At 38.2% G+C, this 17067-nt stretch overlaps 1 protein-coding gene across 2 annotated transcripts in view; it reads left to right on the top strand.

Annotated features, from left to right (window-relative positions):
- LOC124717350 (DNA repair protein XRCC1-like) overlaps positions 1-13808 on the top strand; it is a 64849-nt gene extending 51041 nt beyond the window's left edge. For both annotated transcript variants that reach the window (XM_047244178.1, XM_047244179.1), the window contains 2 exons: positions 4049-4115; positions 13511-13808. In XM_047244178.1, the coding sequence (XP_047100134.1) occupies positions 4049-4115; positions 13511-13615 (172 nt within the window). In that variant the 3' untranslated portion in view covers positions 13616-13808. The remainder of the gene's footprint in view (positions 1-4048; positions 4116-13510) is intronic.
- The last annotated feature ends 3259 nt before the right edge of the window (positions 13809-17067 follow it).

Below are 17067 nucleotides of genomic sequence, written 5' to 3'. Positions count from 1 at the left end.
GAGAATGTATGTTTGGTGCACATCATTGTATGATAGTGAAACATGGACTGTGGGAAAACTGGAACAGAAAAGCATCTGAGATTTGGTGCTGCAACAGAATGTTGAAAATTAGGTGGGCTGATAAGATAAGGAATAAGATAAGGAGAATAGTTAAGGAGAGAAATGTATGGAAAATACCGACAAGAAGAAGGGACAGGATGGTGGAACGTCTATTAAGACATCACAGAATAACTTTCATGGTATCAGAGATAGCTGTAGTGGTAAAAACTGTAGAGAAAGACAGATATTGGAATATGTCCAACAAATAATGGATGACGTAGGTTGCAATTGCTAATCTGAGCTGAAAAGGTTGGCACAGAAGAGTAATTCGTGGCAGATCACATCAAACCGGTCAGAAGACTGATGAAAAAAGAAATAGTAATAATAATTGATGTTGTATTATGTGGCACATTGTGCGATAAGAGTTCATAAAAGCTCTTCTACTCATTTCCAGAATTACATCACATTCTTGAAGTCCTCCTCTACATTGTGCCTGATGAATATAAGTATTACATCAGTGTGTGTGTATATATCTGTATGCATTAGTCTTAAAGTGAGATGGTTCTTTTTATTTTTTAATTTTTTTTTTTCATAAGCCATCATGTGATGGTGCGGCAGACTGTTATTGAATATTCTTTACACAGACTTCTAACAGTAAAACAGGTTTTTGTTTTGTAGCACATTACCATTTATGCTTGTTAGTTAAGACACCCCCCCACCCCCATGAAACCATGGACCATGCCGTTGGTGGGGAGGCTTGCATGCCTCATTGATACAGATAGCCATACTGTAGGTGCAACCACAATGGAGGGGTATCTGTTGAGAGGCCAGACAAACGTGTGGTTCCTGAAGAGAGGGGGCAGCAGCCTTTTCAGTAGTTGCAGGGGCAACAGTCTGGATGATAGACTGATCTGGCCTTGTGACACTAACCAAAATGGCCTTGCTGTGCTGGTACTGCGAATGGCTGAAAGCAAGAGGAAACTACAGCGTAATTTTTCCTGTGGGCATACAGCTCTACTGTATGGTTACGTGATGATGGTGTCCCCTTGGGTAAAATATTCTGGAGGTAAAATAGTCCTCATTTGGATCTCTGGGCAGGGACTACTCAGGAGAACGTCATTATGAGGAGAAAGAAAACTGGCGTTCTGCGGATCGGAGCGTGGAATGTCAGATCCCTTAATCGGGCAGGTACGTTAGAAAATTTAAAGAGAGAAATGGATAGGTTAAAGTTATAAGTAGTGGGAATTAGTGAAGTTCGATGGTAGTAGGAACAAGACTACTGATCAAGTGAATAAAGGGTTATAAATACAAAATCAAATAGGGGTAATGCAGGAGTAGGAGTGCGGGTAAGCTACTACAAACAGCATAGTTAATGCATTATTGTCGCCAAGATAGACACGAAGCCCAGGCCTACCACAGTAGTACAAGTTTATATGCCAACTAGCTCCGCAGATGACGAAGAGATTGATGAAATGTATTATTCAGATAGTGGAGGGAGACAAAAATTTAATAGTTATTGGTTACTGGAATTCAATAGTAGGAAAAGGAAGAGAAGGAAACATAGTAGGTGAATGTGGAATGGGAGTAAGGAATGAAATAGGAAGCCATCTGGTAGATTTTTGCACAGAGCATAACTTAATCATAGCTAACACTTGGTTCAAGAATCATGGAAGAAGGTTGTATACATGGAAGAGGCCTGGTGACACTGGAAGGTTTTAGATGGATTATATAATGGTAAGACAGAGATTTAGGAACCAGGTTCTAAACAGTAAGACATTTCCATGGACAGATGTGGACTCTGACCACACACTACTGGTTATGAACTGTAGATTAAAACTGAAGAAACTGCAAAGAGGTGGGAATTTAAGGAAATGGGACCTGGATAAACTGACAGAACCATAGGTTGCAGAGTGTTTCAGGGGAGCATTAGGGAACCATTGACAAGACTGGGAGAAAGAAAGACAGTAGAAGAAGAATGGGTAGCTTTAAGAGATGAAATAATGAAGGCAGGAGAGGGTCAAGTAGGTAAAAAGATGAGGGCCAGTAGAAATCCTTGGGTAACAGAAGGTATATTGATTTTAATTGATGAAAGGAGAAAATATAAAAATGCAGTAAATGAAGCAGGCAAATAGGAATACAAACGTGAGATCGACATGAAGTGCAAAATGGCTAAGCAAGGATGACTAGAAGACAGATGTAAGGATGTAGAGGCATATCTTACTAGGGGTAAGATAGATACTGCCTACAGGAAAATTAAAACTGCTTACAGGAAAATTAAAGAGACCTTTGGACAAAAGAAAACCACTTGGGTGAATATCAAGAGCTCAGATGGAAACCCAGTTCTAAGCAAAGAAGGGAAAGCAGAAAGGTGGAAGGAGTGTATACAGGGTCTATACATGGGCCATGTTCTTGAGGACAATATTATAGAAATGGAAGAGAATGTAGATGAAGATGAAATAGGAGATATGATACTGTGTGAAGAGTTTGACAGAGCACAGAAAGACCCTAGTCGAAACAAGGCCATGGGAGTAGACAACATTCCATTAGAACTACTGACAGCCTTGAAGAGCCAGTCCTGACAAAACTCTACCATCTGGTGAGCAAGACGTATGAGACAGGTGAAATACACTCAGACTTCAAGAAGAATATAATAATTCCAGTCCCAAAGAAAGCAGGTGTTGGCAGATGTGAAAATTACCAAACCATCAGTTTAATAAGTCACAGCTGCAAAATACTAACACGAATTCTTTACAGATGAATGGAAAAACTGGTAGAAGCCGACCTCTGGGAAGATCAGTTTGGATTCCGTAGAAATGTTGGAACACGTGAGGCAATACTGACCCTACGACTATCCTAGAAGATAGATTAAGGAAAGGCAAACCTACGTTTCTAGCATTTGTAGGCTTGGAGAAAGCTTTTGACAATGTTGACTGAAATACTCTCTTTCAAATTATGAAGGTGACAGGGGTCAAATACAGGGAGCGAAAGGCTATTTACAATTTGTACAGAAACCAGATGGCAGTTATAAGAGTCGAGGGGCATGAGAGAGAAGCGGTGGTTGGGAAGGGAGTGAGACACGGTTGTAGCCTATCCCCAATGTTATTCAATCTGTGTATTAAGCAAGCAGTAAAGGAAACAAAAGAAAAATTTGGAGTAGTAATTAAAATCCAAGTGAAGAAATAAAGACTTTGAGGTTCGCCAATGACATTGTAATTCTAGAGACAGCAAAGCACCTAGAAGAGCAGTTGAATGGAACGGACAGTGTCTTGAAATGAGGATGTAAGATGAACATCAACAAAAGCAAAACGAGGACAATGGAATGTAGTTGAATTACATCAGGTGATGCTGAGGGAATTAGATTAGGAAATGGGACACTTAAAGTAGTAAATGAAGCAAAATAACTGATGATTGTCAAAATAGAGAGGATATAAAATGTAGACTTTTGATGGAGTGTAGCCATGTATGGAAGTGAAACATATACAATAAATAGTTTAGACAAGAAGAGAATAGAAGCTTTCGAAATGTGGTGCTACAGAAGAATGCTGAAGATTAGATGGGTAGATCAGATAACGAGGAGGTATTGAATAGAATTGGGAGAAGAGAAAATTGTAGCACAACTCGACTAGAAGAAGGGATCGGTTGGTAGGACATGTTCTGAGGCATCTAGGGATCACCAATTTAGTATTGGAGGGTCAAAATCGTTGTGGGAGACCAAGAGATGAATACACTAAGCAGATTCAGAAGGATGTAGGTTGCAGTAGGTACTGGGAGATGAAGAAGCTTGCACAGGATAGAGTAGCATGGAGAGCTGCATCAAACCAGTCTCAGGACTGAAGACCACAACAACAACAACAACAACAGTGAAGACATTATTGTATAGAGAACATAATTTCGTGACTGGCTTCATACAAGATTACGTAATGCTTTGATTCATGATTTGAGAAAGGTATTGTCTCTCGTGCACTACTCAGGATGTAAATAATACTCTACTGTCTTCTCTTTGTTTCAGAGATGTCACCTCGAGAATTGAAAGTGCCAACTATCTTGTAACTGACAGAATAAAAGACTGTGAAAAAGTAAGTACACTGAAGAAACAGTGAGTATGTAATTTACAATTGCTGTAGTCTTTGTGATTACATGGTCAGTACAAAGTGCATAATAATATAAACTGACATACTAAGTTGCTTCTACGTATGATAGCAGTGGGTACAAAGTAAGACTGCATGATAAATACAGAGTAAATTATAGTGTGAAATTCAATGTTTGGTGAATTTGGTTTAATTACTATATGTTCCAGAAATTCAGAGACAGAGTAAAAGCAGTGTCAAGCAAGAACTGTTTAGATTTTACGTTAAATATGTTCAAGATTGGTATGGATTTTAAATAAGGAGACATATGGCTGAACTCTAGTATAATACATTCCTATTTTGGTCAAGTTTGTTCTTGCTGCATTTGTGTGTGGTTTCAGCTTCTGCCTAGTTTCATACGTGTTTATATCATACCATAGTTATGTTTGAAGATTTTTCTTTCTTTTAAATGATGTCATTTGTAAAGTTTAGTACTTAATATGCATATATTCAAACAAGGCAGAGGTAGTATTTTGAGACCAAAAGAGGGGTCTACAGAAATCGCTGCATTCAGCTTTCATCATCACCCTGATAACATTTTTCTGTACTTTAATTGTGGAATTCTCCCAAAAAATTATTCCATACATCAGTAGTGACTGTATACTCCCATCATACATGGTCATCACTGATGAGCAGTTGGTATGGTGAGCGAGAATCGTAACAATGTACCTACAAGTATTCAATTTTTTATTAAGATTTGATAAGGTGCATCACCTACTTCAAATCTTCCGGAATATCCATGCTGCTTAAAAATTTTGTACGACTCACATTTGTGACATTTTTTCCTTCAATGGGGTACAAGGTTTGCAGGATGGAGGTTTTGCATGGTGCAAAACTTAACTGCCACAGTTTTTTCAGAATTTATAATGAGACCATTAGTCCTGAACCACAGTGCTAAGCTACACATAACTGATGTTGCACTTTCCTGCAGATTTTCCTCAGTGTGTGATTTAATTAAGAATATTAGTGTAATTTGCAAAAAGTACTGTGGTTCCATCATTTTAGTAGCAAAGTCATTTACATATAGTGGAAATAGGACACAGCACAGAACTGATCCTTATGGGACTCCATAAGTGATTATCCCCCCCCCCTCCTCCCCCTTATTGCTGCAAAAGGAAGGAATATTGTGTTTCACTGTCTTTATATTTTATGTCTTTTAATCTGTTGATGATTATTGAGATTTGCTTGGATTCACATTTCAAATTGGCGTATAATTCCATAATAATTACTTGTGCAAAAGAATGTCATCATCAGTAACATCAAAGGCTTTACTAAGATCAAGAAATATTGTAGACACGTGTTGCTTTTAGTATTTCATTTAAAAAGGCACAAGTTGCAGATGGGGTTAAGTTTCCAGCCCTTGACCCATGTTGTAAGTCGTCTAAGAAGGCTGTTAATCTTCTAAAGAACACTGTTTTCATAATTTTGTTGAAGCTTGACAAAATTGATGCTGGCCTATAATTAGCAGTTTTATGTTTTGCACCCTTCTTAAGCAGAGGTGTTACTTTTGCAGTTTTAGGTTATTTGGAAACACACCACTCTTGAAAGAGGAATTTATTATGTCTAAAAGTGGTTCCGTTGCACTAGCTTTGATATCATCATCTGGTATCTCATCAGCACTCATTGAATATATATTAGGCTATCCTTCAATAATTTTGACAACTCCTCAGGTTGTGTTGGATATGTGAATAATGTATTTGCTTGAATTTTTCGATGTGACTGTACTGTCTTACTGTCTGGCTGTTTGTCACAATGCGAGTTTATCAACTGCTGCACTATGTTTGAGAAATAATGACTGATGCACTATCTGCTTGTCTGGGTTCAACCAGCTTATTGTCAGCTCTATATTACAATGATTGACTGACCTTGCACACATTTATCATCTTATAATTTGCCAGGTTACTTTAGTTTTCTGCTCAGAATTACACATTAGTTTTTGTTGCCCGCACCCCCTCTCGTATCAGTATTTGTCTGTATTTTTTGAAATAGGTAATAAGATCAGGACTAATACTTCACTTGGAGTGTTGGGACAGTCTCATCTCATTTTGACATAATATCTTTAGCCCTTTTGTGATCCTGAGTTAAATGTTGTTTTCTTGAGAAAAGGTATTTTTTTAAAAAAAGGTTAAATGTGGCCATAAACTTGCTGTATGTATCATTGGTATCATTTAAGATAAATATAGATCAATGTGAAATTACCTCTTTAAGTTAGTGGAGTTGCTGGTTTATATTGAACTGGTCCCTTTTACACTCTCCAATCAAAATACTTTGCAAATCTGATTATCAAGCACTTCACTTATATAAACATGCGAGGAGACAAATACACCGTTTTTGAGGTCATTGGGCCTATTGATGATGATCCTGATTTCCCTTTTAACTCCATGAGTCTACAGTTTCCGTTGAGACTTGTGTTCTCCGTTGCAAGTGCTGGGACCATTCGTTACGTACTGCAGAACTGGTTACCGGCGACAATGTTTCTAATGTGGACAAAGGCGCGCGCGCGCGTGTGCGTGTGTGTGTGTGTTTGTGTAGTGGTATATCCTTTACTAGCCCCCCCCCCCCCCCTCTCTCTCTCTCTCTCTCTCTCTCTCTCTCTCTCTCACACACACACACACACACACACACACACACACACACACAGAGAGAGAGAGAGAGAGAGAGAGAGAGAGAGAGAGAGAGAGAGAAAGTGGGGGAGGGGGTGGGAGATGCCAGCTATTAGGAATCAATTGTAATAATTATGAATTTCCTCCAATAATTAAAACTTACAAATAACATGGCAAAAATTACAATTTTTTGGTGATCTGTAAGTTGAAGCAAATAAAGTGCTCAAAAGGATGCACAAGAGAGAATCATTTTTTACCACTTGAATTCTCTACATTTTTTTCTTTTCATATTTTTGATAGATAGTTGGTATGCTTGTTCTTTGCTGCCCCTTTAAGAATTTTTATTACACCATGCAATAGATGCGTCTGTGATGAAGTCATTGTGATATAGTGCCATTGCTGAAAGGAAGGTGCTGAGTTCGACTTTCCTATTTAAACGAAACTGTAATGAACAAAAAGGAGCTAGTAAGGGTTATTGGACCCGACCACACCCTAAAATCTTGACTGTAGTGACAGACTGATCTATGGCGTAGCCCGAGTTCTGGGTTAGTTTGGAAGGAGATTCTGTGGTTGTGAGTTAAAAGTTGTGGCAACAGATTCGCCTGTGGCGTTACCTAATGTTTACATTCCCAATATATTTAATGGATTTTGGTATATTTGATGAACCTTTCACATAAAAACTGAAATTGCAAGATAAATTCTGAGAACCTGTATCTGATAATGGACATAGATGAGTATTTTGATGCATACTACATACATATTTGTTATATGAACTACAAAAAATGCAGAGGGGGAGGGGGGGTGCGGCGCTACAGCGTAGAGTACAATAGTGACCACCAACACCCCGCCCCTTTCCCCTTGCCAACCTCACAAGAAAGTAATGTAGATTAAATATGCATGTGTTTTTGCAATTTGTAATTGGAGCATGTTTTGAGAACTTTTATTTGTTTCGAGATTGTATATGGTAATTTGTAACTTAATTTATGGCTGAAAGTAATTCAGATTAAATTCTGATCCAAATATCAAAATGATGATTTGTGTGCCTTCGAATATTTTAAAATCACTGATAACTGTTGGCGGTATACTGCAGTGTTGAATATTCTACCTCCTGGGAAATTTGTTTCAATGATGGGGTTGTATTCTCTATTGATGTCTTGCACATGCAGCTTAATTATATATGTCCCTGTAATTGTCACAGATTAAATGCTCTTCATTTCACTAGACTAATTGAAGTATTCGGATATAAACAACTCATCAGAGGCAACCCAAATAATACTGTTGATGTAAAACGAATGTCAATATTCTGTTACTTCTGTTTGTAAATGTGTGTCATATAAGAGGGTCACTCCAAAAGAAATGCATACTATTTTTGTAAAAATGCAGTTTTCATTCTGCACGTGTGAAAGTTTTACAGTGTGTAGATACATCCTTCCCGCTTGTTTTCAAACTTAGTTCAACCTGTTCCCGTGAGTGGCGCCGTCACAGCATGTCTTCAAGATGGCTGCTACACTGGACGTTTGTCAGAAGCAAAGATGGCTGCTACACTGGACGTTTGTCAGAAGCAATGTGCTGTCATAGAATTCCTGTGCTGAGAAAACGAGACAGTGGGAAACATCCACAAGAGGTTGAAAAAGGTGTGTGGAGATGCTGTTGTTGATCGCAGTACAGTTAGTCGGTGGGCAAGCAGGTTACGTGATGAGAGCGGACACAGCAGTATTGAGGATTGTCCTCGCAGTGGCAGGCCTCGTACTGCACACATTCCACACAGTGTGCAGAGAGTTAATGAATTGGTGACTGCTGACAGACGCATCAAAGTCAACGAATGGTAATGCTACGTTGGGATAGGGGAAGGAAGTGTTTGTAGAATAGTGAAAGTGTTGGCGTTAAAAAAGGTTTGTGCCAGATGGGTTCCCAGGATGTTGACAGTGGCTCACAAAGAAACAAGAAAAACAGTATGCAGTGAACTTTTGGAACAGTACAAGAATAGTGGAGATGAATTTCTTGGAAGAATTGTGACAGGTGGTGAAACATGGCGCCATCTTTTCCACTAGAGACGAAGAGGCAATCAATGGAGTGGTATCATGCAAATTCACCCAAGAAAAAAAAAATTCAAAACCACACCTTCTGCTGGAAAAGTTACAGCTGCGGTGTTTTTCAATTCCGAAGGACTCTTGCTTGTGGACATCATGCCAAGTGGAACCGCCATAAATTCTGATGCATATGTGACGACACAAGAAACTTCAAGCTCGACTGAGTTGTGTTCTACCACATCGGCTAAAGCAAGATGTTTTGCTGTTGCACGACAATGCAGGGCCACATGTCAGTCAAAAAACTATGGAAGCAATCACACAACTCCCAACAGATTGGCCCAGAATTTTTTCCGTGTGGGTATACAGGCGCTGGCAGTTGAGAGGGATGGAAATTACATGGAGAAATGAAAATTTTGTTCCTAAAGGATGTATCTGCACACTGTAAAACTTTCAAACATGTAGAGTAAAAGATGGATTTAAAAAAATAGTGGCATTTCTTTTGGAGTGACCGTCATACTGTAGCTTAATTATATCATGGGTTAAAAGACTATGTCAGTTGTGGGTAGTCTCAATTGCCCCACCTTGCATTTTTTCCTTGGGTGTGATTTCATTCTCAACATAAAATATGTGTCATGGGACACAAGCAATATGCTTCCATGGATGTGATACTGAAGTAGTCTTTTTCACTTGCATACTCAATAACATTCTGTACTCACTGTTCTCACATCTGTAAGTTAAAACCCTGATACACACGGTCTTTATGAAGCTCTGTATATGCTCATTAAATGGATCATGGATGAAGAGGAATGTTCAGTATGAGTTGTTGATTTTGACCAGTGACATGGAAAACATGACAAACTCAGTAGACAATGTGGCAACTATAACATGATGTTATTGACAGTTTGTTTCTTCAAACTAACTGAGCTACAGATCAGTCTGTTTGCACAACCAGGCTTTTTTGTAGTATCATCTTCATTGACTTTTCAGTCTGTCTCTACATTTTCGTTTTTTACTTTTACATTTGTTGGCTTCACCAACTAAAAACAAAACCATGAATATATGCATCAAAAGGTATCATGACATCAGTCATTAACATTACTTCACTAGCCAAAGCCGACAGTTTGTACAATCATTCCTCTTGACTCTGCATGCTAACATGGAAATTAATAATTTGTGAGTGGTGTAATGTATTACATGAGAACTTTTATCCTTAAATATAGTTTCACTGTCTTCAGAAAATATGTTTGATTTCATTACTGAGGAAGAGCATTATGCATCTATGTATGAAGGAAGGCAGGTGTTTCCATGAATTTATTGTGTTGCACATACGCTACTAATAAGTTTGACCTGTTACAGTTGCATGCATAATGAGAGGATGTGAGGATACTCTATTACTACTGATTTAAGTTGAGTACATATAAGAATCTGCAACATGCCTCATTTGAAATAATCAAACAAAAATCTTGTTCATTTAATTGGGGACACTCTGGCAATACACTGCCTTGGGCCTTGTATAACTTCACAAAATTTGAAGTCTTCTTCATTTGTGCCATCCAAGAGTCAACACTAAACACAACCTGTAGGGTGTAGTACACCATTGTTGTCTAAATTATATAGCTGAATGATGTAGTGCAGATCCTTTTTTATCGTTAAGTCTCTCTTGTATAACTAATGATACGAAGTATCACTGAAGACTGAAGCATGAATAGCAGAAATGAGTACCATGGACATGCAAAGGATCATGGCAACGAGACCATAGAGACCTCTGTCGGTTTGCATGGTTATAGAACATCCCCACGTCTACTACCCATACATGCCAGTCGAGCTCTTGCGCAAGATTCTATGTTTCGTTGTGATGACAAATTGTAGTCAAGCTTCGTTTAGTGACATATTCGTAAACAAGTTAACATTGAACGCTCTTCTGGTACATACTAAGGATGTGTCGAGGTAATGTGTTCAAAATATCTTGAAATAAATAATGAAGTTATTTCTGGTGGAGTAAAACGTGTGGTGATGGTATCGGGACAAGTAACACACTTTAAGAGACAAACACAGAATTGTTCAAAAATTTAGGAAGTAATACTCGAAAGCATGGCCCTGTATACTGCGCTCCCCCAAATCTACGTGTTTTTCAGTGTGTGTAGCCAGGATTTTCTAGCTGCATATGGTGAAAGAGAAGATTGACACAAACACATGGCTAGCAAAATTCATTCAGATACAGGTAAGCTGAGGGACGCAAACAAGAATTTAACAATTTTTACTAAATCCTCGAAAGATGAAAGTTTGATAACGAACACAAAGTTGTTGAGCACGACTTGAGTTTAGCATGCAGTGACCATCCGGGAAGTTTGTTCAAGAAAATGTTCCCCCGATTTGAAAATAGCCTCTGAGTACGGTTGTTCAAGAACCAAAAAGGGAGTTTTAGTTAAAAGTGTGCCTTCTTTAATTGAGGGAAAGGTAACAAAGTTAATGAAGTGCCAGTCCCTTGCCCTGGCAAAAGATGGCAGTAACGATACGAATGCCGAAAAACTCTACCCAGTAGCTGTGTCACTTTTTGATGCCGAAACTATGCAGATTAACTGTAACTATCTCGAATCGAGAATCCAACGACAACACAGGCAAAGGAATATTCAGTGTTTTGGATAATGAACTAAGATTCGATGGCATAACTATGTAGGTTTCTCATGTGACAATGCAAGTAACTTGACTGGTGTTTCCAAAGGCGTAAGTTCTTTTATTTGTAAAGAAAATACCAATATTCATGTTTGAGGCTGTGATTGTCATCTTGCACACTTAGCTGCTGAAAAGGGCTGTAATGGTCTTCTAAATATCAGTACTGAGCAGTTTTTAACTGACATTTCTTATTACTTGCTAAAGAGTTAAAGGAGGCGAAATGCTTTAAAGCTATGATGACAAGTCTTCGGTGAAAAAAAGAGACAAAATATTGGCGTCTGTTTCTACCGGGCGGTTGTCTGTGCTACAGCGCCCATTAAGGGTCTTAGAACAGTGGAACTCTTTAAAAATGTTCCTCTGTGAATAGTATCCTGATAAGGCCAACTCAAAATTTCTACAAGTTAAGGCACAGTTTGAAAATCCGTCTAATAAACTTTATCTTTTGTTTCTCAGCTCTGTTCTTCCACTTAACAACTTCCTTAAATGTATTCTTCCATCAAGAGGCTGCACTTATTCATAAACTTCATTCAGAATTCAATAATCTTTTCAGTGAACTTTATTGTTCACTTTATGAAAGCATCCACAGTTCCAGAGTCTGATAGTAATTTGCTTCATGCAACATTTTGGTCAGGTAAATAATAGAAAAAGGACAGTGAGTTGGTCATTGGAGCAGACATGAGGGCTTACATTAAAGGCAGTTCCTCTAGAGGAAGCTACATTGAAAATTTTTTATTCAGATGTCATACTGTTCTGTACAAAAATATGTGAGTACATTGTCAACAAATAGCCAAATAAAGATACATTTCTTCAGCGTACTGAAGTTGACGAGAGTTCAGTCTCTGTGCTAATTTGATACATTCTCTTCTGATAAGGATGAGAAGGCTGACAGAATTTAGTATGAGACTTCAGAACTCACTGATGTTTCAGAAATAAGAAAGTACTCTTCACTGAGTAAGCTAATGATAGCTGTTCTTCTAGTACCACATTGTGATTTGCCAATGGATCGAGTTTTTAGTTTGATGAGGAAGAACAATACAGAATTTCATGCTAATATGAACACAGAACTGTTAAGTGCACTGTTAGTGCAGAGGATGCATACGATTTCGAAAGAGCAGCATGTCACCAGTGTACTTTCAGCAAACAGGCGCTACTAGCTGCTATGGGGGCAGCTAGAATATTCCATTCAAAAAATGATTCTTCAGTTGTACTTCAGAAATATGGTGCAGATCAATTGTGTGTCGGTTTTTCAATAATTTCTGATTTAGCGATGCATAAAAAATATCTTGCCACAACCCCCTCCCACTCCTTGCATTATCCGGCGCATTACTTATTGGCTTTCTTAAAATTGTGCATCTCTGCACACATCATTACACGTTCAGAACTTCTCCTTCTCCTTCTTCTTCTTCTGAGGTGGAGGAGGGGATGAGGAGTAGGAGTTGTCAAGCTTATATACTTTCAGTTTACGTTTTTTAATTTTATTATCTCTTAATTCTTTAATTTTTTACATTGTGGAGTAGATGTTCGCAGATTTTTTATGGCTCAATATTCCAATCCTTCATGCGCCACATTAAGACTGAATGAAGGGTAATGTGATTCATTTTTCCTTCTGGTGTTATATTTACAAACATCACTGTTCACTGTTGTTTTCAAACTTCATAGGCAAATAAATTTATGTATTCTTGCAAAAATGTTGTTTGTAATTAACACACAAATCAATTCTGTCGCAAATTTTTAAAATAGTTTATAGTTTATGTACTGCAGTAATGATTTTAAATGGTTTGATTCCTTTCCCTGTCTAGTAGAAGATGTGAGGTAGACAAGTAACCAGGCAGTGCCTAGTTGAAAAACAAAAACATACTTATTTCTGAATTTTGTGTTTTCTTTGTCAGGATCAGATGACTTTATTTTCTCTCGTAGAAAACGATAAGTGCTATAATGCTTCTGCTAAGTAGATCAGTAGATGCATCTCTCGTGCACGGCTGTCGTATTTAAGTTTGTGTGAAAGCTGCAATCACTGATAATTTTTGTCTCATTGCAGTTGAAATTCGACCACAGCAGATGTACAGCAGTGAGGCCAGCGTGGGTGTGGGAGTGCAATGACACTCGCAAGTTCGTGCCCACGGCTCCGTACGAGCTTGAGTAGCCGAAGTAAAGCGAAGCTTCTCATCAGGCTGCAGGCAGTCACTACAGTCACTACCTCATCCAAAAGATCTTACCTGTCATTTTTATTGACAATTGTCTCATTAATTTAAATGGATGAATGTTTTTATTCATATGAGATACTTTAATATTGCAGTGTACTTGATTCCAGTGTTATTAAAAGACTCTTAGATTTGGTCTTCTTTTTTTAATTTCCTTAGTCCCATTAGGAAGAGAACCTACCATTTCATGGATAAGTTTATACAACATCAAAGGTGGGGGGAGACGAAGCTGAAAACAGGGGAGTGTTTTGCACTTTTATGAGTATCTACCAGTAGTACATACAAGGAGAGGTCCCCAGAGGTGGGACTGACATTTTGTAATAGTCTATAGAATGATGTTGGTTAAGGTTCAAGAAATCACATCTTGTCAGCCATTCACCCTGGTGGGCCCTCGTTTGCAAGTAATCAACGTAAAAGATTTTGGAATTTCATGCGATACTCAACACCCTTAAAAATAGTAACACTCTACAGACTAGTTTTATAGTGTAAGGTTAAGCTGCTATCTTTACATGCAAAACGTTGTGGCTTCAAATCTGGTCAAATTTTATGATGGATAAATAAAAGTAATTAAAATTATGTGACAAAGGAAGACAAATGAAAAATGCATGTAAATCAATTAGCTGAATAAAAAATATTCTGTAGATTGCTACTATTTTTAAAGCTGTAGGGAATCATGCAAAATTCCTAAATTTTTTTCATCGGTTACTCGCAAACGAGGGCCCACCAGGTTGGATAGCTGCATGGTGTCACCCTTTAGACCTTAAGCTACATCACCATATAGATCGTTTCAAAAAGCCAGTCCCATTGCGGCGGACCTCTCCTTGTTAAAATTTTGCCTTCTGAGAGTAAGTACTGGTCAAACATGTTATCTGTTTGAAATTTTAGGTTTCTTAAATTATTATTCCTTTTGTTTGAAATAACTTTCAAGAGAATCTTCCATCTCTGTAACCTGTGTACTATTTGTGAAGTGAACCTCCCTAACTGTCACAATTATTCAGTAAAAGTATCCCTCAATAAATTTTGACAGTCATTCTTCACAGTAGACTATTTAAAGATCACTGTACTTTTATTCCAGCAAATCGTATGCAAACCAAATTTCTATAAGAATGTTTCAGTATTTGGTTACTACATTACATTAGCATGATATAAGTTCTTAGCTCGAATACAATGAGGTATCTGGAACAGAATGATATCCTATGTGCCGGCCAGTGTGGTTTCGAAAATCTGGTTAGGGTGAAACCCTAATCATGCTTTTCCCATGTGACACACAAACTGACTAATTGAGGCAAATAGGTGGATGCAGTATTTATCAACTACCAAAAAGTTTTTGACTTGCTGTCGAAGTAGTGAGGCCACTGTGGTCTAAGGGGTTTGCATCTGTGATTACTTGGTGCATAAGTCTCAAGGAATTACTTCTTTAATCGCCATCGTGGTTATTAGATGAAGCAAGCAGTTACTGATTAAGTGCGCACCACACTGTAGAAATTACTTTTTATTCTCTTTGCTTGCATTAACTCTAAATTCACTTTTTATGATTAACTTTGTCATATGTATGAACATCAGTACCATAAAACAAATCAGTAAGTTACACTGACTAGGAGAACTTTCACAAAGTTTGTAAGTGACAGTGATTAACATAGATGTTTGCACAATAAGCAGAAGAGACCACTAACCGAGTAGCAGAGGCGTTGGTTGAGTCGTCAAGTAGCACGCACAGTGGAGAATGAAAACTTTGTTACCTTTTGGTAGATATCCTTTGTCAAGCTAGAGCAAAAATACACACACTGTACTGTCTCCTGTTCTTTGGATATAATTTAATTTTTAATTTAATGTTTGAAAAATAATCTCTAAACTGAGTTAAAATAAATATTTTTATTATCTCTTCTGTATTAGGTTAATTCTTGAAATGAAAATAACATCTTTCTTTTATAGAGAGAGATTTTCTTTCTCATGGTGAACAATATACTTACATTAGAGAGAAATATAAAGAAGGGGTGTTAACATGGTTAAATAAGCTGAAAATACTAGAAATTCTGATGTTACAGATCTGATTTCGTTATGTAAATGTTTTTAACTGAGGAAAACGTTCAAATAATCCAAACGAGATTCTGTGTTCCTACATAAGTTCAGGCCAAAGCCTATCTCTGCTATTTTTAATCAATCAGCTGAAAAAAACTAATTTGAGAAGACAATATTCTTGTCTGCTGCAGAGTTGGAAGAGAAAATGTTTAATTTACTTCACTGTAAGTTGCACGTCCTTCATGCAGCTGAAATAATTTCAGATGCACCACGTAATTGCGGTGTCTGCAGTTAGCCAGCAATGTTCCTTCTGTTGCCGTAGATGGAGCTAAATTCTGAAAAGGGCTGGACTATTTGACATCGAATGCTACCAATACATATTAAATAAGTTCAAAGTGTATGTCTAATATTTGTAACTTTTACATACCTTCTGTTCTACAGAAGTCTTTCTTAATTATACATTTGACCGATCACAGAGGCAGCTACTAACAGAGGGAGACAACATCTTTACTGGTGCTTTTAATAATAATGAATAGCGTGAAGATCTTAGATGATAACTAATTGTTCTTCCTGCAATTAATGTAGTGTACGTATTTTAGTCTCTGGTACATCATATAGTTATTATTATTATTACTGGGCAATATCATCTCTAATATTACAGATGTCACGTAAGTTACATTACACACAATACACTGTACATTATATACACATCATAATTATTCCCACTGATTTTTTACTAAATTTGACGTCCCTTTGTATGGGGACAACACACCTGTGCTCCATTATCATCCCAGGTGGACACACAGTGCCTTGATTGCAGATTGGTAGGTGGACTGGGGGTGGAGGTTGTGTTGGGTGGAGAGGGTAGAGGGAGAAAGAAGCAGGAAGCAAGAGAAGGGGATGGCAACAGGTCTCTGATGGCTCAGAGGGTGGCACCACATGTGTGAGATGAGAATGTGAAAGACAGAGGTGGCAGGTGCACAGGCTAGGCAAGTGATAAATGGGTATCGAAGCCAGTAAGGCGCACCACACGAGAGAGATGATATGGAGGTGTGGATTGGGGAGGGAGGGGGTGTGGGGTGGTAACAGGACAGGGGAAAGTGAAACTGATGGGTAGATCTTGTGGAGACACTGGGATAGTGCAGATTGGGAGGGGGGGGGGGGGGGGGGGGGTATTACAGGAGCAAAGGATATGTTGCGAGGTGTCATGTAACATGGGTTATTGGTGAGAATTACCTATGTTCCACTGAAAATGCTCACGCTGGTGAAAGATGGTCATGTCTCTTACAAATATTTTATGCACTAGGAAAAAATCCACTGTGTGTACCCCAATCTGTGATGTGTGCTCATACTGCCCGGGCAGTAGCGTAACACA

This window comes from Schistocerca piceifrons, chromosome 9 (assembly GCF_021461385.2).
Source record: "Schistocerca piceifrons isolate TAMUIC-IGC-003096 chromosome 9, iqSchPice1.1, whole genome shotgun sequence".
NCBI classification, from domain to species: domain Eukaryota; kingdom Metazoa; phylum Arthropoda; class Insecta; order Orthoptera; family Acrididae; genus Schistocerca; species Schistocerca piceifrons.
Note: the sequence above shows the minus strand (reverse complement) of the source record. Positions and strands in the feature narration are given on the sequence as shown.